A 25,951-nucleotide genomic window follows, 5' to 3' on the forward strand; every position below is an offset into this window, starting at 1 on the left:
TTCCATTAGGAGGAACCCAGGGCCAACCGCACCAGCATATGGTCTCACAAGGGGTCTGAGGAGCTCATCTCGGTACCTAATGGCAGTCAGGCTACCTCTGGCGAGCACATGGAGGGCTGTGCGGCCCCCCAAAGAAATGCCAACCCACACCATGACTGACCCACCGCCAAATCAGTCATGCTGGAGAATGTTGCAGACAGCAGAACGTTCTCCACGGCATCTCCAGACTCTGTCACGTCTGTCACATGTGCTCAGTGTGAACCTGCTTCATCTGTGAAGAGCACAGGGCACCAGTGGCGAATTTGCCAATCTTGGTGTTCTCTGGCAAATGCCAAACGTCCTGCACGGTGTTGGGCTGTAAGCACAACCCCCACCTGTGGACGTCGGGCCCTCATACCACCCTCATGGAGTCTGTTTCTGACCGTTTGAGCAGACACATGCACATTTGTGGCCTGCTGGATGTCATTTTGCAGGGCTCTGGCAGTGCTCCTCCTGCTCCTCCTTGCACAAAGGCGGAGGTAGCGGTCCTGCTGCTGGGTTGTTGCCCTCCTACGGCCTCCTCCACGTCTCCTGATGTACTGGCCTGTCTCCTGGTAGTGCCTCCATGCTCTGGACACTACGCTGACAGACACAGCAAACCTTCTTGCCACAGCTCGCATTGATGTGCCATCCTGGATGAGCTGCACTACCTGAGCCACTTGTGTGGGTTGTAGACTCCGTCTCATGCTACCACTAGAGTGAAAGCACCGCCAGCATTCAAAAGTGACCAAAACATCAGCCAGGAAGCATAGGAACTGAGAAGTGGTCTGTGGTCACCACCTGCCGAATCACTCCTTTATTGGGGGTGTCTTGCTAATTGCCTATAATTTCCACCTGTTCTCTATTCCATTAGCACAACAGCATGTGAAATGTATTGTCAATCAGTGTTGCTTCCTAAGTGGACAGTTTGATTTCACAGAAGTGTGATTGACTTGGAGTTACATTGTGTTGTTTAAGTGTTCCCTTTATTTTTTTGAGCAGTGTATATACTCCACTTTAGGCACTCCTCCCTCTCTCCAATCCTTCAGGGGATCTGACCTGACCTCCTGACCTCAACCCCTCCTTCCCCTAATCCACAGATGTCCTCTCTCTTATCACCTATCACACTCCCGTGACTCCCTCCCGTCCACCCAGCACATTTCATAGCCACTCTCTCTTTCTACAGAGAACCATTAACTTCTCACTCCTTTATATACTATGCGTCTGATCTATCATGTCTTTAATATCTCAATGTTCAAAGTTTAGCCCGAATCCAACACCTCGTTAAATTAAAAATGAACAAATACCTCCACTACTACTACTGCTACTACTACTACTACCACCACTACTGCTACCACTACTATTACTACTACTACTACTACTACTACTACTACTACTACTACTACCACCACTACTACTGCCACTAGTACAACTGCTACTACTGCTACTACTACTACTGATACTGCTACTACTACTGATGCTACTACGACTGATATTACTACTACTACTGATACTTCTATTACTACTATTACTACCTGTACCACAGGGGTCTCCAACAGGTCGATCATGAGCTACCAGTATCTCGCCAAACAATTCTGAAAGTACTTGCCGTTTTCACGTGTTCCACCACAAACTGTCATTAACAAATCTCACAAGTATCAGACAGCGCAAGCTACTATCTCATCAACTCTACATTGACATTATCCCACCTCTGGTTAGCCACAATTGGCTTAAGAAGCCAAACCTAACACATTGTCTGGCAATTAATTTCCAGCAATATTACTTCAACTAATACTACTACCACTACTACTACCACTACTACTACTACTACTGCTGCTACTATCATTGCTACTGCTACTACTACTACTACTACTAGGTGGAATCCTCTTAGTTTTTAAACTAAAATCACTATGTTTGCCAGGGTCCAGCAGAAGAGACCAGACTCACCTGAACCCAGCTGTGTATCCATGAAGAGTGACTCATCTATGGAGCAGCCAATCAAATTCAGAAAAGGAGCTTGTACCATTGATCCAGGGTAAGAATTGAAAAATGTGGCAGTGTTTTACATACTGCTACTGCTACTGCTACTATTACTACTACTACTACTACTACTACTGCTTCTGCTACTGCTGCTACTACTGCTACTGCTGCTACTACTACTACTGCTACTACTACAACTGGTACTACTACTACTACTGCTACTGCTGCTACTGGTACTACTACTGGTACTACTGCTACTACTGCTGCCACTACTACTGCTACTACTGCTGCCACTACTACTGGTACTACTACTACTGGTACTACTACTACTGGTACTACTGCTACTGCTACTACTACTGCTAATGCTACTGTTACTGCTGCTACTGCTACTACTGCTACTAATACTACTGGTACTAATACTACTTCTGCTGCTACTACTTCTGCTGCTACTACTACTGCTGTCACTACTACTGGTACTACTGCTACTGGTACTACTGCTACTGGTACTACTGCTACTGGTACTACTACTACTACTACTACTACTGCCACTGCTACTACTACTGCTACTACTACTTTGACTACTAATGCTACTGTTACTACTGCTACTAGTACTACTGCTATTACTACTGGTACTACTGCTACTAATACTACTGCTACTACTACTGCTACTGCTGCTACTGGTACTACTGCTGCTACTACTACTGGTACTACTGCTGCTACTACTGCTGCTACTACTGCTGCTAACACTACTGGTACTACTACTACTACTGCTGCTACTACTGCTACTATTACTACTACTAATGCTATTACTACTAATGCTATTACTGCTGTTACTACTACTGCTGTTACTACTACTGCTACTACTACTACTGCTACTACTGCTACAACTAATGCTACTACTACTGCTACTAATGCTGCTGCTGCTACTACTGCTGCTGCTGCTACTACTGCTGCTGCTACTACTGCTGCTGCTACTACTGCTGCTGCTACTGCTGCTACTACTGCTGCTGCTACTACTTCTGCTACGACTACTAATGCTACTACTACTGCTAATGCTACTACTGCTACTACTAATGTTACTACTAATGCTACTACTACTAATGCTCCTACTAATGCTACTACCAATGCTACTACTACTACTACTAATGCTACTTCTACTGCTACTACTACTGCTACTACTAGAATACATCTACACTAACACAATATTTCTTCTTAATTTGGGTCGTTGGAGGAAGAGTTGGATCATGGGAAGACGGTACATTTGTAATTTGTGTCTTGAGCTGAAAAGGTTTAAGAACCCCTGCTGTACAGAATGAAACTTTTTCAACACATCCATCCTATTTGCAACAAGGCACTAAAGTTATACTGCAAACCAATGTGGCAAAGCAATTAACTTTTTGTCCTGAATACAAAGCGTTATGTTTGGAGCAAATCCAATACAACACATTATTGAGTACCACTCCATGTTTTCAAGCATACTGGTGGCTACATCATGTTATGGGTATGCTTATACATTGTTAAGGACTGGGGAGTTTTTTCAGGCCCAAAAAATTTAATCCTAGAGGAGAACCTGCTTCAGTCTGCTTTCCACCAGACACTGGGAGATGAATTCACCTTTCATCAGGACAATAACCTAAATTCTTTTTTAAAGAATAATGGGCAAATGTTGCACACAAAGACTTACATCTGTAATCTTCCCTGTAGCTCAGTTGGTAGAGCATGGTGTTTGCAACGCATGGTGTTTGCAACGCCAGGGTTGTGGGTTCGATTCCCATGGGGGGCCAGTATGAAAAAAAATATATATATATATGAAATTAAATGCTCTGGATAAGAGCATCTGCTAAATGACTAAAATGTCAATGTAATCACTGCCAAAGGTGCATAAATAAAGTATTGACTCAGGGGTGTGAATACTTATGTAAAGGAGATATTTCTATATTTCATTATATATATATATATATATATATTTCATTATATATATATATATATATATCTATATATCTATATCACTTTGTCATAATGGGGTGTTCTGTGTAGATGGGTAAGAAAAAATTCAGCCTGAGTACTTTCTGAAGGCACTGTATACTACTACTACTACGACCAATTCCTACTACTGCTGCTACTACTACTACTTCTTCCTACTACTACTACTACTTCATGGATTCCTCTCACAAATATTGATTTTACAACTGATATTGATTGTACAACTGATCCAGGGTAAGAACTGAAAAGTCAAGATTGTGATTTATCATTAAGATATTTCCATGGATTAACAAACCCATCTACAAATCAATCTAGTTCTTTGTTCCATTCTGATCATTAAAACATTAATGGTGTTACTGGAGGTCCATCTACTGTAAATGTCAAGGTCCTGATTCATACTGTATGACTCCAAACATCACTAAGGTCCTGATTCATACTGTATGACTCCAAACATCACTAAGGTCCTGATTCATACTGTATGACTCCAAACATCGCTAAGGTCCTGATTCATACTGTATGAATACAAACATCGCTAAGGTCCTGATTCATACTGTATGACTCTAAACATCGCTAAGGTCCTGATTCATACTGTATGAATACAAACATCGCTAAGGTCCTGATTCATACTGTATGACTCCAAACATCGCTAAGGTCCTGATTCATACTGTATGACTCCAAACATCGCTAAGGTCCTGATTCATACTGTATGACTCCAAACATCAAACTTTTTGCAGTTCTTCCAGAGGATCACTATTACGTTTCTTTCTCTCTCTCTTTCTCTCTTTCTCTCTCTCTCTCTGTCTGTCTGTTCTGCCAAAGGATCAGTAGTAACATCTAGAAGTCTTTCTCTCTCCTTTATCACTGTAGTCGATAGTCTACTCTGTTAGAGGATCAGTAGTACCATCTACAATCTCTCTCTCATTTATCTCTGTAGTGGATGGTCTACTCTGTTAGAGGATCAGTATCTCTCCCTCTCCTTTATCTCTGCAGTGGATGGTCTACTCTGCAAGAGGATCAGTCCAGGTGTGCAGTGTGTCAGCAGGTGCTGAGGAATCCCGTCTCTATCACCTGTGGACACAAGTTCTGCAGACAGTGTATCACCAGATACTGGGAGCAACCTGCTCCTTCAGGAGACTATGACTGTCCTCAGTGTAGAAAGAGATCCAGAACACTTCCTGTACTACAGCACCTGAGGGAACCCAATGATGCAAGAGGCTCTGAAAACAGTAATACCACTTGTACACGTGTGCTAAGTCAATACCTCATTATGATTTACAGTAGTTAACTGCAATAATATGAGAGATTATAAATTACTGTAGTTGTGGAAGGCCCACATTTCATCCCGCCAATGAATGTGTCTGATGCACATCCTTTTTACTCTTCCCTCTTAGTGGATGACAGCCTGCAGAGAGCTATAATAAACCACAAAGACAGTCTGAAAAGGAGGTATGAATGTGTGATAGAAGGCATGGAAAAAGCAGGGAATCAAACTCCCCTCAACAGGATTTACACAGAGCTCTACATCACAGAAGGAGAGAGTGAAGGGGTTAACAATGAACATGAGGTGTGGCAGCTAGAGACCGCACCCAGGACACAAACCTCACATGACACAGCAGTCCACTGCAATGACATATTTAAACCCTTACTTGGCCAAGAGAGAAGCATCAGAACTGTGCTGACGAAGGGTATCTCTGGCATCGGAAAAACAGTCTCTGTGCAGAAGTTCATCCTAGACTGGGCTGAAGGGAAGGCAAACCAAGATGTGGATATCATATTTGTGCTTCCTTTCCGGGAGCTGAACTTGATTAAAGATCGGCTGTACAGTCTTCTCAGACTTTTAAATGACTTCCACACAGAACTAGACATAGATAATGCAAAGAAACTCACTGCCTGTAAAGCTATGTTCATCTTGGATGGTTTGGATGAAAGCAGACTTTCATTGGATTTCCAGCACATTGAAAGGGTGTCTGATGTCACACAGGCATCGTCTGTTGATGTTCTGCTAACAAATCTCATCGAGGGAAATCTGCTTCCCTCTGCTGTCCTTTGGATAACTACTCGACCTGCAGCAGCCAATCAGATCCCTTCAGGGTGTGTTGACCAGGTGACAGAGGTACGAGGGTTCAATGACCCACAGAAGGAGGAGTACTTCAGGAAGAGATTCAGTGATGAGGACCTGGCCAGCAGAATCATCTCACACAAAGACATCAAGGAGCCTCCACATCATGTGCCACATTCCAGTCTTCTGTTGGATTTCTGCAACAGTCCTTGAACACATGTTGAGGACAGACAAGAGGAGAGAGATGCCCACGACTCTGACTGAGATGTCCATACACTTCCTGCTCATTCAGACCAGCCTGAAGAACCAGAAGTATCATGGACGAGATGAGATGGGTCAAGAGGAGCTCATGGAGTCAGATAAGGACATTCTTTTGAAGCTGGGGAAGCTGGCGTTTGAAAATCTGGAGAAGGGTAATCTCATGTTCTATGAAGAAGACCTGAAAGAGTATGGCATTGATGTCAAAGAAGCCTCAGTGTACTCAGGAGTGTGCACACAAATCGTTAAAGAAGAGTCTGTGTTATTTCAGAGAGTGGTGTACTGCTTTATTCATCTGAGCATTCAGGAGTTTCTCTCAGCTGTCTACATTTACCATTGTTACACAACCAAGAACATGGATGCACTGAAGCCCTTCCTCAAGAGAAAGTCTGGAGCTGTGTCTGAAGAGCTAACCTTGCATGAGCTGCTGAAGAGTGCCGTGGATGACGCCTTGGAGAGTAAGAATGGACACCTGGACCTTTTTGTCCGCTTCCTTCATGGCATGTCACTGGAGTCCAATCAGAAACTCTTACGACGTCTGGTGACACAGACAGAATGCAGTCCAGAGAGCATCCAGAAAACAATCCGATCCCTTAAGGTGATGCAGAGGAAGAACATCTCCCCTGAGAGGTGCATCAATCTCTTCCACTGTCTGATAGAGATGAAAGACCATTCAGTACAGGAGGAAATCCAAGGGTACTTGAGATCAGAGGACAGATCCAAAAACCTCTCCCATACTCAGTGTTCAGCGCTGGCCTACATGCTGCAGATATCAGAGGAGGTTCTGGATGTGCTTGACCTGAAGGAATACAAGACATCAGAGGAGGGTCGTAGGAGACTGCTGCCAGCTGTGAGAGGCTGCAGGAAAGCTCTGTAAGTATTCATGTAAATAACGTACACCAAAAGAAACTCTTAAACTATAATTAAAACTGATTTAAAAAAAAAGTTGTTGCGGGCCTCCCTAGTGGCGCTGCATCACTACAGATCCTGGTTTGATCCCAGGCTGTGTCGCAGCCGGCCACGACCGTAGAGACCCATGAGGTGGCGGACAATTGGCCCATCGTCATCCGGGTTAGGGGAGTGTTTGGCCGGCCGATGGGTCCTTGTCCCATCGCGCTCTAGCGACTCTTGTGGTGGGCTGGGCGCAATGCACGCTGACACGGACGCCAGTTGTACGGTGTTTCCTCCGCCACATTGGTGCGGCTGGCTTCCAGTTTAAGCGAGCAGTGTGTAAGAAGCAATGCGGCTTAACAGGGTCGTGTTTCGGAGGACGCACGGCTCTCGACCTTCGTCTCTCCCGAGTCCATATGGGAGTTGCAGCGATGGGACAAGACTGTAACTACCAATTGAATACCACAAAATTGTGAAGAAAAAGGGGTGAAAAAAGAAATACAATAAAAAAAAAGAAAACAATTAAAATGAAATAAAATTGCCGCATCAAGCCGTGTATCACGTTTTAAGATATGACCCAAAGGCAGACAAGGTTGAAGAAACAAAAGTTTATTCCTATAACAGGGCAAGGCAAATGACAGGTCAAGGCAAGCAGGGGTCAATAATCCAGCGAGGGTGTAAAGGTACAGGACGGCGGTCAGGGTCAAGTCAGGCAGAGGTCGGTAATCCGGAGTAGTGGGGCAAAGGTACAGGATGGCAGGCAGGCTCAGGGTCAGGTCAGGCAGGAATGGTCAAAACCAGGAAACTGGGAAAAACCGGAACTATAGGAAGGACAGGAGCAAGGGAAAAGCACTGGTAGGTCTGACGAACAAAAAGAACTGTCAACAGACAGAGAACACAGGTATAAATACACAGGGGATAATGGGGAAAATGAGCGACAAGCACGGAGACAGGTGAAACAGATCAGGATGTAACACCATGTATGAATGGTGTAAACATTAGTCATGCACTGGTAACTGTGTAAGGAAGGAAAGCTAACCGTACCATTATAATAACCTGTCTGTCATGGTATTTACTCTGTGTTGACAGACTCACTGACTGTGAACTCACGGACACATCCTGTGAAATGTTGGTCCCAGCTCTCAGTTCAAACTCCTCACACATGAGAGAGCTGGATCTGAGTAACAATGACCTGAAGGATTCAGGAGTGAAGCTGCTCTCTGCTGGACTGGGGAATCCCCACTGTAAACTGGAGACTCTGAGGTCAGTGTTCTTTCACTTGATCAGTAAGTGATAACTGTTCAGTAAATCCATGTGTTTCTAATATAATAATGGGCCTTAATTTAGTGACTTTTATTTAAACTCACAGCCTGTAAAGCTATGTTCATCTTGGATGGTTTGGAGTCTATACCTGAAGTTGTGTTGCTCAAATTAAACCTGGAGTCTATACCTGAAGTTGTTGCTCTAATTAAACCTGGAGTCTATACCTGACATCGTGTTGCTCTAATTAAACCTGGAGTCTATACCTGAAGTTTTGTTGCTCTAATTAAACCTGGAGTCTATACCTGACATTGTGTTGATTTAATTAAACCTGGAGTCTATACCTCACATTGTGTTGCTCTAATTAAACCTGGAGTCTATACCTGAAGTTGTGTTGATCTAATTAAACCTGGAGTCTATACCTGACGTTGTGTTGCTCTAATTAAACCTGGATGTCTATATCTGACGTTAAAGTGGATCATTATTTACCCCAGCTTTACAATAGTATTACTGCTCCTGTTATCAGCTTTAAATCCAAATTAGAGGAGGGACGTTGGAGACTGGGCCCAGTTTTGGAGTGCTGCAGAAAAGCCCTGTAAATACTATCACACAGATCAAATTACCTTTTTTGTAATCTATCGTGGAATGACGCACGTAACATAACTGGTATCGTACTGTCTGTCAACAGACTGGGATGTGACGACTAACGAGAAACTTTTTTATGGTACACAGATTTTTCATCAATGATCATTTTGGCAAATCACAAATTCGCAGAAGTTCGCATCTTTTGATTTTCATTTGGGCCATAGACTTGACCGTAACTTGCAGAGGTGGGTGGAGCTACCGCCCTGCTTCCACTCCTCATTCTAGAATATTTTTAACACGTCTCCCCCAGAACTTAATCAAGCATCTACGTAAGATTTAGTTCTGTGGTTCCGAGATTATCTTTGTTCCCACAAAGATAATTGGCTGAATTGGCTGAATAGATTGTCTATGAGCTGAAAACTCTTGAACAAATTACAATACAAACTGATCAAATAAAGTTGTATGCACAGTGTTCACATTAGTCTTGCACGATAACAGGGTTAGCAGGGAAAGCTAAACGTACCATTGTAATACAACCTGTCTGTCATGGTATTTCCTCTGTGTTGGCAGACTCACTGACTGTGAACTCACGGACACATCCTGTGAAGTGTTGGCCTCAGCTCTCAGTTCAAACACCTCACACCTGAGAGAGCTGGATCTGAGTAACAATGACCTGAAGGATTCAGGAGTGAAGCATCTCTCTGCTGGACTGGGGAACCCAAACTGTAAACTGGAGACTCTGAGGTCTGTATTCCTGTAGTTGGTCAACAGGTGATAACCTTTAATCAGATCCAAATGTAATGTTTTATATTAAAATGTTTACTCTGTGTTCATAGACTCGCTGGCTGTAAACTCACAGACACGTCCTGTGAAGTTTTGACCTCAGTTCTCAGCTCAAACTCCTCACACCTGAGAGAGCTAAATCTGAGTAACAATGACCTGATGGATTCAGGAGTGAAGCGACTCTCTGCTGGACTGGGGAATCCCCACTGTAAACTGGAGACTCTGAGGTCAATATTGCTGTAGTTGGTCAACAAGTGATAACTGTTCACCAGATCCTTGTGTTTATGTGTTTATAAAGGACTAAAATACACAATTCAATGAAATCTGACAATCCACTCCCTTTGACTGACAATAAAGCTGCCACTTTCTTTTCACCGCCAAAAAATAGCAGTTTTATATCATGTTCAAATCTGCAGGTTGTCGCTCTGTGGAGTTGAAGAGGAAGGCTGTGCTTCTCTGGTCTCAGCTCTGAGGTCAAACCCCACACACCTGAGAGAGCTGGACCTGAGTAACAATCGCCCAGGAGACTCAGGAGTCAGACTGCTCTCTGCTGGACTGGAGGATCCACACTGGAGACTGGAGAAACTCAAGTATGTAGAGGGTTTATGTCAATATGTGTTGATGATTAACATACTGTAATAAACCTTGAGACCACCTGAGTGGAGGGACAAGTACTGGTAGATCAGAGTAGACCACCTGAGTGAAGGGGCAAGTACTGTTGATCAGAGTAGACCACCTGAGTGGAGGGACAAGTACTGGTAGATCAGAGTAGACCACCTGAGTGGAGGGACAAGTACTGGTAGATCAGAGTCGACCACCTGAGTGGAGGGACAAGTACTGTTGATCAGAGTAGACCACCTGAGTGGAGGGACAAGTACTGGTAGATCAGAGTAGACCACCTGAGTGGAGGGACAAGTACTGGTAGATCAGAGTCGACCACCTGAGTGGAGGGACAAGTACTGTTGATCAGAGTAGACCACCTGAGTGGAGGGACAAGTACTGGTAGATCAGAGTCGACCACCTGAGTGGAGGGACAAGTACTGTTGATCAGAGTAGACCACCTGAGTGAAGGGACAAGTACTGTTAGATCAGAGTAGACCACCTGAGTGGAGGGACAAGTACTGGTAGATCAGAGTAGACCACCTGAGTGGAGGGACAAGTACTGGTAGATCAGAGTAGACCACCTGAGTGGAGGGACAAGTACTGTTGATCAGAGTAGACCACCTGAGTGGAGGGACAAGTACTATTGATCAGAGTAGACCACCTGAGTGGAGGGACAAGTACTGGTAGATCAGAGTAGACCACCTGAGTGGAGGGACAAGTACTGGTAGATCAGAGTAGACCACCTGAGTGGAGGGACAAGTACTGGTAGATCAGAGTAGACCACCTGAGTGGAGGGACAAGTACTGGTAGATCAGAGTAGACCACCTGAGTGAAGGGACAAGTACTGTTGATCAGAGTAGACCACCTGAGTGGAGGGACAAGTACTGGTAGATCAGAGTAGACCACCTGAGTGGAGGGACAAGTACTGGTAGATCAGAGTAGACCACCTGAGTGGTGATAAGTACTGTTAGATCAGAGTAGACCACCTGAGTGAAGGGACAAGTACTGTTAGATCAGAGTAGACCACCTGAGTGGAGGGACAGGTACTGGATTAATCAGGGTAGACCACCTGTGTGGAGGGACAAGTACTGGTAGATCAGAGTAGCATAGCGCTATCACCATCTTTGCATTAACCAGTATGGGCCGGCGTCAGAGGTCTGAACACACAAACCACAACCTGAGAAAAAACATTTAAATACTTCATTACTTTCAAGTTCATAGGATAACATGGATAAAATGTGAGGTTGCCTATTAAATGTCAAATAAAAAATGTTGCGCAATATTTCAAATGCTTGAATTGCAGAATCAAGAATTTTGTATTTTTCATTTTCATGAGTGTTTATGTCCGCTTGTTTTCATGTTGTCTTTTTGGTCTCGTTCGCTCCTTCTCTGCTGTGCACCTTCCCATTTACACCAGAGATCTGTATATAATGTCGAGATGTTCATGTCTCCGCCCTAATAGGAGTCGTTGTCTCAAAGTTGGGAAGGCAGACGACAAGCTTAAAATAAGTTCATAGAAACGCATTCGCCTTATTTTGGACAGATTTTAGTGAAAGTGAAAAATCTCGCTTCGCCTCTTCCTCTGGTTTACATTACACACACACACTAAGCCCCTCCCCCAGCCTCTCACGCCAACAAAGTTGAGAGATCAAATCTTCCTCTCTGACAAGCGTTTTCAACTCTCTATTTGCATTTGAGGTTTGGTCCAACAGAATGGGTCATATGGACACCACAACACAGAGACATTATTATACTGTAATAGAGGAGAAGTTAACCTTCCTAATGAAACCCTGTTTATGTCTCAACTCCTCAGATTGAGAGCAGAGCAGACACTACTACAACAGGAGTATCTGAACATTGATTCTGGAAAATGAATGCTCAGTTTGTCTCGTGTTGGGGTACCACATACCACTAGCAGCATTTTAGCCAGACTGTTATACTAGCTGTCTGGTCAGTGTTTTATAAATGTGCAATACGCATAAAACACAATTATATAAGGAATTGGCAACTCGTTCTCATTCTGATAAATCAGCTAGGCAACTTGATTTCAACATCTGAACAAAGTGGACAACCTAGCATGCTATTCAAACAGCTGGAGACGGACAGAAGGGTGTGTTCATAACAATTCAACTGTTCAACATGGTTAGCTAGCAGATAGATCCAAGTTGGCTAAACTTGAAATATAAAGATTAACTGGCTAATCACTAGCCCGTGGGCTTGAGAGATTGTTGATGAGACCTGTGTTAATTTTCTATAGTCTAATGCCTGCTACAAGAAGTTGTTAGAACTGTAAAATACACAGTCTACAACAACCCTCCCCTATAGTTATATAGGACCCAGCCCACTGTAATATACACAGTCTACAACAACCCTCCCCTGTAGTTATATAGGACCCAGCCCACTGTAATATACACAGTCTACAACAACCCTCCCCTGTAGTTATATAGGACCCAGCCCACTGTAAAATACACAGTCTACAACAACCCTCCACTATAGTTATATAGGACCCAGCCCACTGTAAAATACACAGTCTACGTTTTAATAAACCGCACCAATCTCGGTCCCTCTACCAATAGTGGAGAAAAATTCCTGTCGTGTCTCCCTTTTCGCTGTCTTAATCGTTCTTCTCGCCATCACTCTCTTCCTTTGATACTCCATGAGGTTTCTAGAGTCCCCAAATTCCCCCTCACTACCTGTCTTTGTCGCCAGCAGCCCTACCCAGCAGCGAACGACAACCTCCCACCATTAGAGTGAGTGCAATACAGATACCTGCAAAGTTTATGAAACCCAACTTTCCTCAAAGCACAATACAAGTTTCTCAGAGTCCCAGGCAAAGTTGGCAAGCAATTATTTAAGGATTTGGTGATGTCGTCATTCCTCGCAAAGCTGTAATCACAACTTGACATGTTATTGAAGTGTTGTGGTTGCAGGTTCATCTGCCTCATCTAATGCCTATTTTTGGGGTGTGTTGCTATGGGCCACCAAGTGCTAACAGTCAGTATCTAGATAATGTTTGTGAAATGCTTGTTAGAGTATGTGATGTAAACTGTTTATGAACAAACAAAGTAAAAACTCAAATAGACGTGTAGAAAAAGATCAAACCAAGTTTATTCACCCACTGGGTCAAACAGCTGCAAAGACAAAGCATGATTACACCAGCACATATATTTATACCCTCCTACTAGACGGAGTCAACTCCCTGCACAACTAGACAGCCAATACATCTCTGTTGCGAGGCAGGAACTTAAGTGGTTCCTTTCACTGGTGTAGTCATGGCCCTGCCTGATGCTAGAACCTTTGTGGGAGTTAAAGTGTATGCATGTGAGATAGGACTGTAGTAGGAGGGTCGTTGGGGTGGGCCCCTCTGGCAGCCCTCCCATAGGTATCTTCTCACTTCATCTGTTGACTTGACCTCGAGCTGAATTCCTCACTCCTCCCTAGTTCCGTAGCTGGCCTGCCTTATCAGGAACTGAAAGTGTTGCCTGTTGCCTCCCTCCTTAGGAACAGAATATGAACTTTCTGGACTTCCCCTTGTCTCACACAGTACCTTTCCATACACCAAATTCTTATCCACCCTTCATTAACCCCAACATATATTCCTTATACATGGAAAGTAATCAGTAAGTTTTAGTATGGTAACTTGAATAAGTATATTTTTAAGCTAAAATCCAACAGTCCTTCCTTTTTGAATAGTAACTCCACACTGTTCAATATTATACAAACTTTGAAATGACTTATAAATGAACAGAAAATAAAACATGATTCATATTCTCAGTTGATTTGTATGTTTACACTTTCGAGACTTATGGCCTCTGACTATGTAATCTTCTTCCATGGCTTAATCTTCCATGGCTTTATAATCACACGAAACACACTCTTACTCCCCCCCCCCCCCCCCCTATCTGCCATTACCCCTCCTGTTGTACAACTGATAATGACATTTCAGCTGGAGCTTTTGACTTTCTCTTCCTCTTTCGGGTTCCTGAGAGAGTGATAGAAAAAGACTTGAAAAACAAAAGAAAACACCAAATATGACAAGTGTTAGTAATGCATTAAGCTATGCATAATCATACAGTGCATTCAGAAAGTATTCAGACCCCTTGACTTTTTCCACATTTTGTTAAGTTACAGCCTTATTCTAAAATGTATTAAAAATATAAAAAAATCCCTGATCAATCTACACACTACCCCATAATGACAAAGCAAAAACACTTTTAGAATTTTTTGCAAGTTTATAAAAAAATTCTAAACTGAAATATCACATTTCCATAAGTATTCATACCCATTACTCAGTACTTTGTTGAAGCACCTTTGGCAGCGATTACAGCCTCGAGTCTTCTTGGGTATGATGCTACAAACTTGGCACACCTGTATTTGGGGAGTGTCTCCCATTCTTCTTTGCAGATCCTGCCAATGCTCTGTCAGGTTGGATGGGGAGCGTTGCTGCAGAGCTATATTCAGGTCTCTCCAGAGATGTTCGATCGGGTTCAAGTCCGGGCTCTGGCTGGGCCACTCAAGGAAATTCAGAGACTTGTCCTGAAGCTACTCTTGCATTGTCTTGGCTGTGTGCTTAGGCTTGTTGGCCTGTTGGAAGGTGAACCTTCACCCCAGTCTGAGGTCCTGAGCACTCTGGAGCAGATCTTCATCAAGGATCTCTCTGTACTTTGCTCTGTTCATCTTTCCCTCAATCCTGACTAGTCTCCAAAAAAACATCCCCACAGCATGATGCTGCACCACCATGCATCACCGTAGAGATGGTGCCAGGTTTCCTCCAGACGTGACGCTTGGCGTTCAGGCAAAAGAGTTCAATCTTGGTTACATCAGACCAGAGACCATTTAAGAATGATGGTGGCCACTGTGTTCTTGGGGACCTTCAATGCTGCAGCAATTTTTTGGTACCCTTCCCCTGAACTGTGCCTCGAGACAATCCTGTCTCGGAGCTATACAGACAATTCCTTCGACCTCATGGCTTGGTTTATGTTCTGACATGCACTGTCAACTGTGGGACCTTATATAGACAGGTGTGTGCCTTTCCAAACCATGTCCAATCAATTGAATTTACCACAGGTGGACTCCAATCAAATTGTAGAAACATCTCAAGGATGATCAATGGAAACAGTATGCACCTGAGCTTAATTTCAAGTCTCAAGCAAAGGGTCTGAATACTTATGTAAATAATATTATTTTTGTTTTATATTTTTTATATATTTGCTAGAATTTTAAAACCTGTTTTCGTTTTGTCATTATGGAGTATTGTGTGTAGATTGAGGATTTTTAGTAATTTAATCAATTTTAGAATAAGGCTGTAACGTAATAATATTTGGAAAAAGTCAAGGGGTCTGAATACTTTCTGAATGCATGTATATGGCAAAAACCAAAGTTTGATAACATGACGATTCCAACTCTCCCTTAGCCTGACTCCATACCTTTGGGATACTGTTCTGTTGGGGTCCACAAAAATGAAGACTCTATACTTATACCCAGCCTTTCCCCTCAGGCTGCCGGTTTTACATGTGTTCGGACGCAATGTCATCCTCACTTCGCCTCTGTTTCCCAGATAAACCCTCCCCCCTCCTGAGTCTAGGATGTACAATGAATCACTGTGGCTAGGCTGGTGGTGTTATCGTCCCAGCCAGAGTCCAGAGCCTTTGGTGCTCCTCCACACGTCCATCTCTTCTTATCAGTAGGGAGTATACATTAATGCACCTTGCCTCAGTCCATTGTTAATTACCCAGACTCATACACAGAGCTATTTGAGAATAAGCAACCCATTCCTACTCAAGTGAATATCATGATGCAAAACGTAGAGAGAATACAATAATATAAAACAGTGAAGCGATAAGACAGTGTTGTAGGGCAATAGTTCACAATCTATAGTATTAGCTCTATCATATGACTCCTATCTCACCCTTAGGGAGATCATTCCATCTAACTCATAACATGTTTATCACTACTGCAAGGCCAATTATATAGTTATAAACATACTAAAACTTGCTCAAGTCAATTAGTCAGTTTCCAACAGTCCCTCATCTGGAACAATGATCATTCACATGTTCCACGCCACCTAGAATACATATTGACTTGAACAGGAAGATAGAGAATACATGTTTAATCATTTCACACCACCTTTGATGAGAATGAGATTGGGGCAAAGACCTTCCATCCGATCTCTTCTATGTCAATGTGACGCTAGATCTTCACTGGGCTCCATGAAAAGTTGTTCCCTGTTGGATATCCCTCTCACTTCTACTCAGTCTTTGCCAATCGACTTCAGATCATCAGAGACAGCTCACTAGCACCCTCTCCTTCATCCTCATCCTCAGGTGTCAAAGCAAGACTCAGACTACGAGCCTTGATAGTAATTCATTGGACCGTATTGTCCAGAAAGCCATATGTATTAATGCGCTTCAACATTAGGATTCTGATGGCATCTTATAACAAAGCCCATAGTATCAGTGTTCCAATAATGGTTAGCCCAAGTTACAATCTAGTGGGTTTTCTGAAAACCTCCCTCTCAGAGGACACAAAAAGATAAGGTTTCCTCTGAGGAACCCTCCCTAGACTCACTGGATTCTTACAAATATTTAATTAGTTTTAGAAACCACCTGCAGGATGAGCAGTGCAACCCCTCTCACTTTGTGGTCTAAGAGCAGTGCTCTGTCTCTCCTTCTCGCCTTTCCGAATCGTTAGAACTGTTGATAAATTATCCAAACCAAATTTAGAATGACAGTCCTTAGTTCTTCACGTTGAATCTATCACTCAAATTTAAGACCCTCAACTTAGCACACACCGACACTGGCAGAAAGTACATTTACAGACAGGGGCAAATATATACAGTACCAGTCAAAAGTTTGGACACTTATACTCATTCCAGGGTTATTCTTTATTTTTTTACTATTTTCTACATTGAAATAACACATATGGAATAATGTAGTAATCAAAAAAGTGTTAAACAAAACAAAATATATTTAGGGTGCAAAGCTGTCATCAAGGCAAAGGGTGGCTACTTTGAAGAATCTCAAATATAAAATATATTTTGATTTGTTTAACACTTTTGGTTAATACATGATTCCATATGTGTTATTTCATAGTTTTGATGTCTTCTATAAAAATAGTAAAAATAAGCTATTCTTCCAAGCTAGAATCCAACTAAATGGAGGGGTCTACTTTCTTGGGGACCTGAATGTGGACTGGTTTTCATCAAGCTGTCCACAATTTTTTTTATTTAACCAGGCAAGTCAGTTAATCACATCAGACCCACAAATATGTTTATCATCATCCACATAAGAGTCACAGGTAACTCTTTTGTATGATCTCTTATAAACTATTTTAGGCCCAGCTTTTGGAATCTTGGCTTTCCTGGATATAGCCACTGTGATCACTGCATCCAATGGGAATTGATACAGCTTAAGAACAAAGATCTTCAGTATTAGTAAAAATGTAATCAATACATGTGGATGATATAGTTCCTGTAGTGTTTGTAAACACCATGGTAGGTTGATTAATAGCCTGAACCAGATTACAGGCACTGGTTTACAGGCACAGTGAGAAGCTTCCTCATGAGCGGCAGGTAGCCTAGTGGTTAGAGCGTTGGGCCAGTAACCGAAAGGTTGCTAGATCGAATCCTGAGCTGACAAGGTAAAAATCTGTCATTCTGTCCCTGAACAAGGCAGTTCCTAGGCCGTCATTGTAAATAAGAATTTGTTCTTAATAAGGAGCATCCAGACGCTGCACTTGATGACATTGCTTCTTCTGATTATTGATAAACATGCATCTGTGAGAAACTGACTGTTAGAACTGTTAAGGCTCCATGGATTGATGTGGAATTTTAAAACTGTATGGTTGAAAGAGATAAGGCAAAAGGAGTGGCTAATAAGTCTGGCTGCACATCTGAGTGGCTGACATAGTGCAAATTGAGAAATTATGTGACTAAACTCAACAAGAAGAAAAATAAACTGTATTATGAAGCCAAGATCAATGATATAAAGATTGATGGGAAAAACTTTGGAGTACTTTGAATGACATAATGGGCAGAAAGACAAATTCAACTCCATCTTTCATCGAATCAGATGGCTTTTTCGTCACAAAACCATTTGATGTTGCCAATTATTTTAATGATTACTTCATTGGCAAAGTGGGCAAACTTAGGCAGGAAATGTCAACAACAAACAGTGAGCCATCGTATTCATGCATTAAAAAAACTAATAATGAAAAAAAAAGAGCATTGTAAGTTTTAATTTTGTAAAGTTAGTGTGGGAGAGGTGGATTTAAAAAAAAATCTAGCAATATTGTTAAACTCCTAGCATTGACAACTTGTATGCAAAGCTACAGAGGATGGTAGCTGACTATATAGCCACTCCTGTCAGTCATATCTGTCCTGAGGCCTGGTGGGTAGCCAAAGTCATTCTACCCAAGAATGGTAAAGCGGCCTTTACTGGTTCTAACAGCTGACCTATCAACTTGCTGCCAGCTCTTGGCAAACTTTTGGAAAATAATTGTTTGACCAAATACACTAAAATGTGCCGTTTTGTCACACAACACAATGCCACAGATGTCTAAAGTTTTAAGGGAGCGTGCAATTGGCATTTTGACCGCAGGAATGTTCACCAGAGCTGTTGCCAAATAATTGAATGTTAATTTCTCTACCATAAGCTGCCTACAATGTTGTTTTAGAGAATTTGGCAATATGTCCAACTGGCCTCACAACAGCAGACCACGTGTAACCACGCCAGCCCAGATCCTCTACATCCTGCTGAGGAGTATTTCTGATTGTAATAAAGCCCTTTTGTGGGGAAAAAAGGATTCTGATTGGCTGGGCCTGGCTCCCATGAATTTATTTGAATCGACTGATTTCCTTATGTGAACAGTAACACAGTAAAATCTTTGAAATTGTTGCATGTTGCGTTTATATTTTTTGTTCAGTATAAATTGTTGTCTTTTGTCTGTAATGTCTTTTTAGTTACGTGTCAGATCCCAGTAAGGTTATCGCCATTGGCGTCAGCTAAGAGCCAATTTATCCTTGATCTGAAAATGTGGTTGGAGACTTCATATGGAGGGTCTGATGCAATTGTGGAGCCTCCGGAGGCTCGCCGAGGCCAAATTGAGCTCCATACCGCATCGCTATACGCCTCCCAAATTTTGTAACAATGCGGGGGCTCCGTATAGCTCTGAATTGTCATGATTGGTTGACAGTAGGTGGGGGCGGGAGGTCCTGTATAAACAAGCTCACTTCCGTGAAAACTTCCTTCACAACAGCTCTGCGCTGCTCGTCGAAACGCAAGAAGTATGAATGCCCTGACTTCTGCACAGGCCGTATCACTGTAAATGCTGCACGGCCAATGCAGACATCGGATTGACTGTGCATCGCCTTTAAAGGCCTCATCTTGCTTCAGTTCAGCTGGCAGCTAACCAAAGTTTGCTAGGCGAACCGAACGAGTGCTCACATACTCCCTTAAAGACCTTTGCTTGAAAAACAAGAAAAAGTGGCAATAGTACTGTTTGTCCATTTTGAGACTCCGTAGCCTCAAAGTAGTCAGAATTAATCTAAAATAACTCAAATCTGCCATACATTTTTACGTTTTTTGCAGAGGAGATCTTAGTCGCGCAGTTTTACATCTAACTACGATGTTTGGTGCAGTATTTCTCAATGAACGAATGTCAACAAAGACTTTATTGAAGAATTCCTACAGTTGACCAATCATGGACAAAGGGGAGTAGACTTTGGCTCCCGAACTTCGGCTTGTGTGCCCGAACAGCTAAAAGAAAAACCTTACCGAAGTCCCCCCCCCCTCCCAAAAAATAAATGTCACAGTGTTGTCATAATATATGCATGAACTCTTCTGAACTGTTCCGGCTGGGAAGCAGATGCTTTAATGGGACGCCTTAATGGGAATCCAAATAAAATGTCTGCCTGTGTGTTCGTTTGTGTGCGAGTGTGTACATTTACTGTCTGTTCTCCTGCTCCCCCTACAGTGTGGAACCTGGTGGAGTGGAAACAATCAAACCTTGGCCTAGAAAATGTGAGTGTTGACTGCTGTGAAGAATTAGCTTGTTATTACTCAGTCTTATTTCAAGATGATTCAAATAAATATATTGTTTCAGAGCTTGATAAGTGAGTTATGCATGTGTGGTTACACACTAATAGGACTTCACTCTTTTGTGGTTATATTTTGATGCGTGTGCTTTATATGACCATAGAGTATGTGCCTTCAGAAAGTATTCATACCCGTTGACTTATTCCACATTTTGTTGTGCCACAGCCAGAATTCAACAGTGATAAAAAAATAACAATGACAAAGTGAAAACATGCTTTTAGAAATGTTTGCATATTTTTTGAAAATTAAATACAGAAATATCTAATTTACATAAGTATTCACACCCCTGAGTCAATACTTTGTAGAAGCACCTTTGTCAGCGATTACAGCTGTGAGCTTTTCACACCTGGATTGTGCAACATTTGCCCATTATTCTTTTCAAAAGTCTTTGAGCTCTCTGCTAGACAACCATTTTCAGGTCATACATAGATTTTCAAGTAGTTTTCAGTAAAAACTGGAACTCAGTCACTCAGGAACATTCACTGTCTTCTTGGTAAGCAAGTCCAGTGTAGATTTGGCCTTGTGTTTTAGGTTATTGAATTAATCTCCCAGTGTCTGGTGGAAAGCACACTGAACCAGGTTTTCCTCTAGGATTTTCATCTTTTCATTTAATTAATTTGTAAAAAAAAGAAAAGAAAAACTTTGACATTATGTGTTATTGTGTATAGGCTGTTGGATTCGGGGTAAACTTTGAACATTGAGATATTAAAGACATGATAGATCAGACGCATAGTATATAAAGGAGTGAGAAGTAAATGGTTCTCTGTAGAAAGAGAGAGTGGCTATGAAATGTGCTGGGTGGACGGGAGGGAGTCACAGGAGTGTGATAGGTGATAAGAGAGAGGACATCTTTGGATTAGGGGAAGGAGGGGTTGAGGTCAGGAGGTCAGGTCAGATCCCCTGAAGGGAGTAATAAGGGTTTAGTATCCTGTTACCCTCTTCCTGTGGAACCATAAGATGTAAGGATTGGAGAGAGGGAGGAGTGCCTAAAGTGGAGCATATATATACTTGTAATGGTGGGAACATGTCTTTGTCTGAATACAGCTGTGTCGGCCCTTTGGGAAGAATTAAACTTGGTTAAGCTTCTCTAGCGTCCGTGAGTTATTTACTCTGAAAAATTAAAACCTAACAAGGCCATTGACAAAAAAATCTCTATTTAATCAATTTTGAAATCAGGCTGTAACAATAAAATGTGGAGCAAGTCAAGGGGTGTGAATACTTTCTGAAAGTACTGATAAATAAGTCTTAAATTAACTTTATATGAAGATTTACAATATATTGTGTCTTGGTGTCTCCCATCAGATGCCTGTGATCTCACACTGGACCCAAATACAGCAAACCAACAGCTCTCTCTGTCTGAGGACAACAGAAAGGCGACACGTAGGAGAGACAAGCAGCTGTATCCTGATTACCCAGAGAGATTTGAGATCTGGAAACAGGTGCTGTGTAGAGAGGGTCTGACTGGGCGCTGTTACTGGGAGGTAGAGTGGAGTGGGAGAGGGGCTTACATAGCAGTGACATATAAAGGAATCAGCAGGAAAGGAGTAGGTAATGACTGTGTGATTGGATTAAATGAGAAGTCCTGGAGTCTGCTCTGCTGTGACAACAGTTACACTGCATGGCACAATAATAACTCGAATACCATAGCCGTCCCCTCTTCCAGCTCCCACAGAGTAGGAGTGTATCTGGACTGGCCAGCCGGCACTCTGTCCTTCTACAGAGTCTCCTCTGACACACTGACCCAGCTGTACACATTCCACACTACATTCACTGAGCCCCTCTATCCAGGGTTTAGGTTTTACTATGACACCTCAGTGTCCCTGTGTCAGGTGTAGGGCTGACCCCATTTAGTCGACTGGTCGATAGGCTGTTGGTCAGCCAAGATTTATTTAGTCAAGCAGTGGCAAATATATGTAAAATGTTACGGCACGTGAGACAGCTGTTTGATTCACACCTGTCTGCGTGGACTTATCCATTGTGGATGCCGCAGGGATGGAACACCAGTTTATTTTAATGTTTTATTTCACCTTTATTTAACCAGCTAGGCCAGTTGAGAACAAGTTCTCATTTAGAACTGCGACCTGGCCAAGATAAAGCAAAGCAGTGCGACAGAAACAACAACACAGAGTTACACATAAACAAACGTACAGTCAATAACAACTTCCCTGTAGCTCAGTTGGTAGAGCATGGTGTTTGCAACGCCAGGGTTGTGGGTTCGATTCCCACAGGGGGCCAGCACAAAAAAAAAAATAATCAAAAAAAAATGTATGAAGTGAAATGTATGCATTCACTACTGTAAGTCGCTCTGGATAAGAGCGTCTGCTAAATGACTAAAATGTAAAAATGTAAATGTAATAACACAATAGAAAAATCTATATACAGTGTGTGCAAATGTAGAAGAGTGGGGAGGTAAGGCAATAAATAGGCCATAGAGGTGAAATAATTACAATTTAGCATTAACACTGGAGTGATAGATGTGCAGATGATGATGTGCAAGTAGAGATACTGGGGAGCAAGAGGTTAAGTAACAATATGGGGATGAGGTTGTTGGGTGTGCTATTTACAGATTGGCTGTGTACAGGTACAGTGATTGGTAAGCTGCTCTGACAGCTGATGCTTAAAGTTAGAGAGGGAGATATAAGACTCCAGCTTCAGTGATTTTTGCATTTCCTTCCAATCATTGGCAGCAGAGAACTGGAAGGAAAGGCAGCCAAAGGAAGTGTTGGCTTTGGGGATGACCAGTGAAATATACCTGCTGGAGGGCGTGCTACGGGTGGGTGTTGCTATGGTGACCAGTGAGCTGAGATAAGGTGGGGCTTTACCTAGCATAGACTTATAGATGACCTGGAGCCAGTGGTTTTGGCGACGAATATGTGGTGAGGGCCAGCCAACGAGAGCATAAAGGTCACAGTGGTGGGTAGTATATGGGGCTTTGGTGACAAAACGGATGGCACTGTGATAGACTACATCCAGTTTGCTGAGTAGAGTGTTGGAGGCTATTTTGTAAATGACATTGCCGAAGTCAAGGATCGGTAGGATAGTCAGTTTTACGAGGGTATGTTTTGCAGCGTGAGTGAAGGAGGCTTTGTTTTGCGAAATAGGAAGCTGATTCTAGATTTAATTTTGGATTGGAGATGTTTAATATGAGTCTGGAAGGAGAGTTTACAGTCTAACCAGACACCTAGCTATATGGGAAATGCAAAAGCAAAGTGCAGCATCTAGAAATCTAAATGTGTTGATTCAACTTTCTTGTTGTTTTTCAGTTTGAGAGTTCCAACTGTATTTAATGGTGTTTTGTAGTTGTGTTTTCATTTTTTGAATGTTGTATTGTAGTAACCCTCAAGCTTTTTTTAGCCATAAGCTAAGAACTTTTTAATCACGGAAAATGTTTATACTTTTATAAAATATTTGACATTGTATTACTATCACCGCTGTCATTTTCTTTATGTTAGCTAGCCAATAAAATATTTAAAAGCTATCTTTCTGACCATTATCTGGGTAATTGCATTTCAATGTGAGTTAAAAAAAAAAAGTAAATGTAACCATACATTTTCTGTGGGATTGTCATGTAAATTCTGGTGATAACTGCAGGGGCGCAACTTTAGTTTTAGAAGTGGGGGGGGGCATAATTTTTGTAATTATTATTTAAAGAATTGTTGGATAATCACTCCAAACACCCTACCAGACCACTTGGAGGAATCTGCATGGTCTTAAACCACACTGTTGCATTGTTTTGTATCACATTCCAATGATAAAACTGGGGGGGGGGGGGCAAAAATGCAATTTCAGAATGTGGAGGGGACATGTCCCCAGTAAAAGTTGTGCACCTGGATAACTGGATCACTGCTTGTCTCATGGAGAGTGTGAGAGTGGGTGTCATGGTGGGATGGCCTGAACTCAGAGTCTGATAGAATACCAAGGAAAACCACTGTAACTGCAGTAAAACATGGTGGAATAAAGCCAGCTGGCAGTAACTTCACTTACTGCTGTTTGCCTTGGTTTTAACTTAGATTTTGTAGTTACAGCAAATTTAACACTCCATGTTCTCTGAAACAGAAGGTAATAGAACCAGGACACTTTGTCACAAGATTTAACAGATACTACTAAGCCTGATTTCAGTCTGAACTCATCTTTGACCAAATGTGTAGCAGCAGTTAGCAATTGTATGGTAGAATAGCTGTGTACATAATCCTAATTCCTCTTCATCGACTACAGTTGAACATTGTCTTGTTTTAGGGTGTGAACTGGTATGGTCTGATTGAATTACAGCAGTTATTTTAACAATGCTGGTTATAAATATTGTTGACATTCATCCAAGGAGACCTTGACTTGCATTACACTCACTGCAGAAAAAACATTCCTATAAATGACCCCTAAAATACTGATAACCCCTAAAATACTGATACTGCACTCTGCCTTGGTATGACCTTTATCAGCTATATGGGAATTGAAAAAGCTAAGTGCAGTATCTAGAATTCTAAATGTGTCGATCCAACATTGTTTTTCTGTTTGATGGAAACAGTTTGAGAGTTCTAACTACATTCCAACTGTATTTAATGGTGTTATGTAGTTGTGATGTCATGTTGTGACTGTTGTATTGTAGTAATCCTTAACTGTATTTAATGGTGTTATGTAGTTGTGATGTCATGTTGTGAATGTTGTATTGTAGTAACTAACTGTATTTAATGGTGTTATGTTGTCATGTTGTGACTGTTGTATTGTAGTAATCCTTAACTGTATTTAATGGTGTTTTGTAGTTGTTGTCATGTTGTGAATGTTGTATTGTAGTAACCAACTGTATCAATGGTGTTTTGTAGTTGTGTTGTCATGTTGTGAATGTTGTATTGTAGTAACCAACTGTATTTCATGGTGTTATGTAGTTGTGTTGTCATGTTGTGACTGTTGTATTGTAGTAACCCTCAACTGTATCAATGGTGTTTTGTAGTTGTGTTGTCATGTTTTGACTGTTATATTGTCGTAACCCTCAAGCTTTTTTTATCCATAAGGTTATTTAATCACGGAGAATGTTCATACTTAATAAATATTTGGCTTTGTATTACTATCAATGCTGTCATTATTTTTATGATAGCGATTATTTCTATATTTTGTTTATCTTTCTTACCATTATCTGGGTATTTACTCTCTCTCTCTCTCTCTCTCACACACACTCACTCACTCACTCACTCACTCACTCACTCACTCACTCACTCACTCACTCACTCACTCACTCACTCACTCACTCACTCACTCACTCACTCACTCACTCACTCACTCACTCACTCACTCACTCTACTCACTCTACTCACTCTATCACTCTATCACTCTATCACTCTCACTCACTCTATCACTCTACTCACTCTATCACTCACTCACTCTATCACTCACTCACTCTATCACTCACTCACTCTATCACTCACTCACTCTATCACTCACTCAC

The 25,951-nt window shown here is 42.0% G+C and overlaps 1 protein-coding gene across 1 annotated transcript; it reads left to right on the forward strand.

Annotated features, from left to right (window-relative positions):
* Positions 1-615: 615 nt before the first annotated feature.
* On the forward strand, positions 616-25,580 carry LOC106606277 (NLR family CARD domain-containing protein 3-like). The gene is given in 10 exon segments (XM_082976300.1): positions 616-2,053; positions 4,972-5,207; positions 5,373-6,180; positions 6,182-7,171; positions 8,279-8,452; positions 9,605-9,778; positions 9,871-10,044; positions 10,234-10,407; positions 20,393-20,439; positions 21,817-25,580. Coding segments are annotated over 10 exon segments (3,435 nt in total). The 5' UTR covers positions 616-1,928; the 3' UTR covers positions 22,350-25,580.
* The last annotated feature ends 371 nt before the right edge of the window (positions 25,581-25,951 follow it).

The sequence above is a fragment of the Salmo salar genome, chromosome 06, assembly GCF_965601325.2.
Source record: "Salmo salar chromosome 06, fSalSal1, whole genome shotgun sequence".
Taxonomy (NCBI): domain Eukaryota; kingdom Metazoa; phylum Chordata; class Actinopteri; order Salmoniformes; family Salmonidae; genus Salmo; species Salmo salar.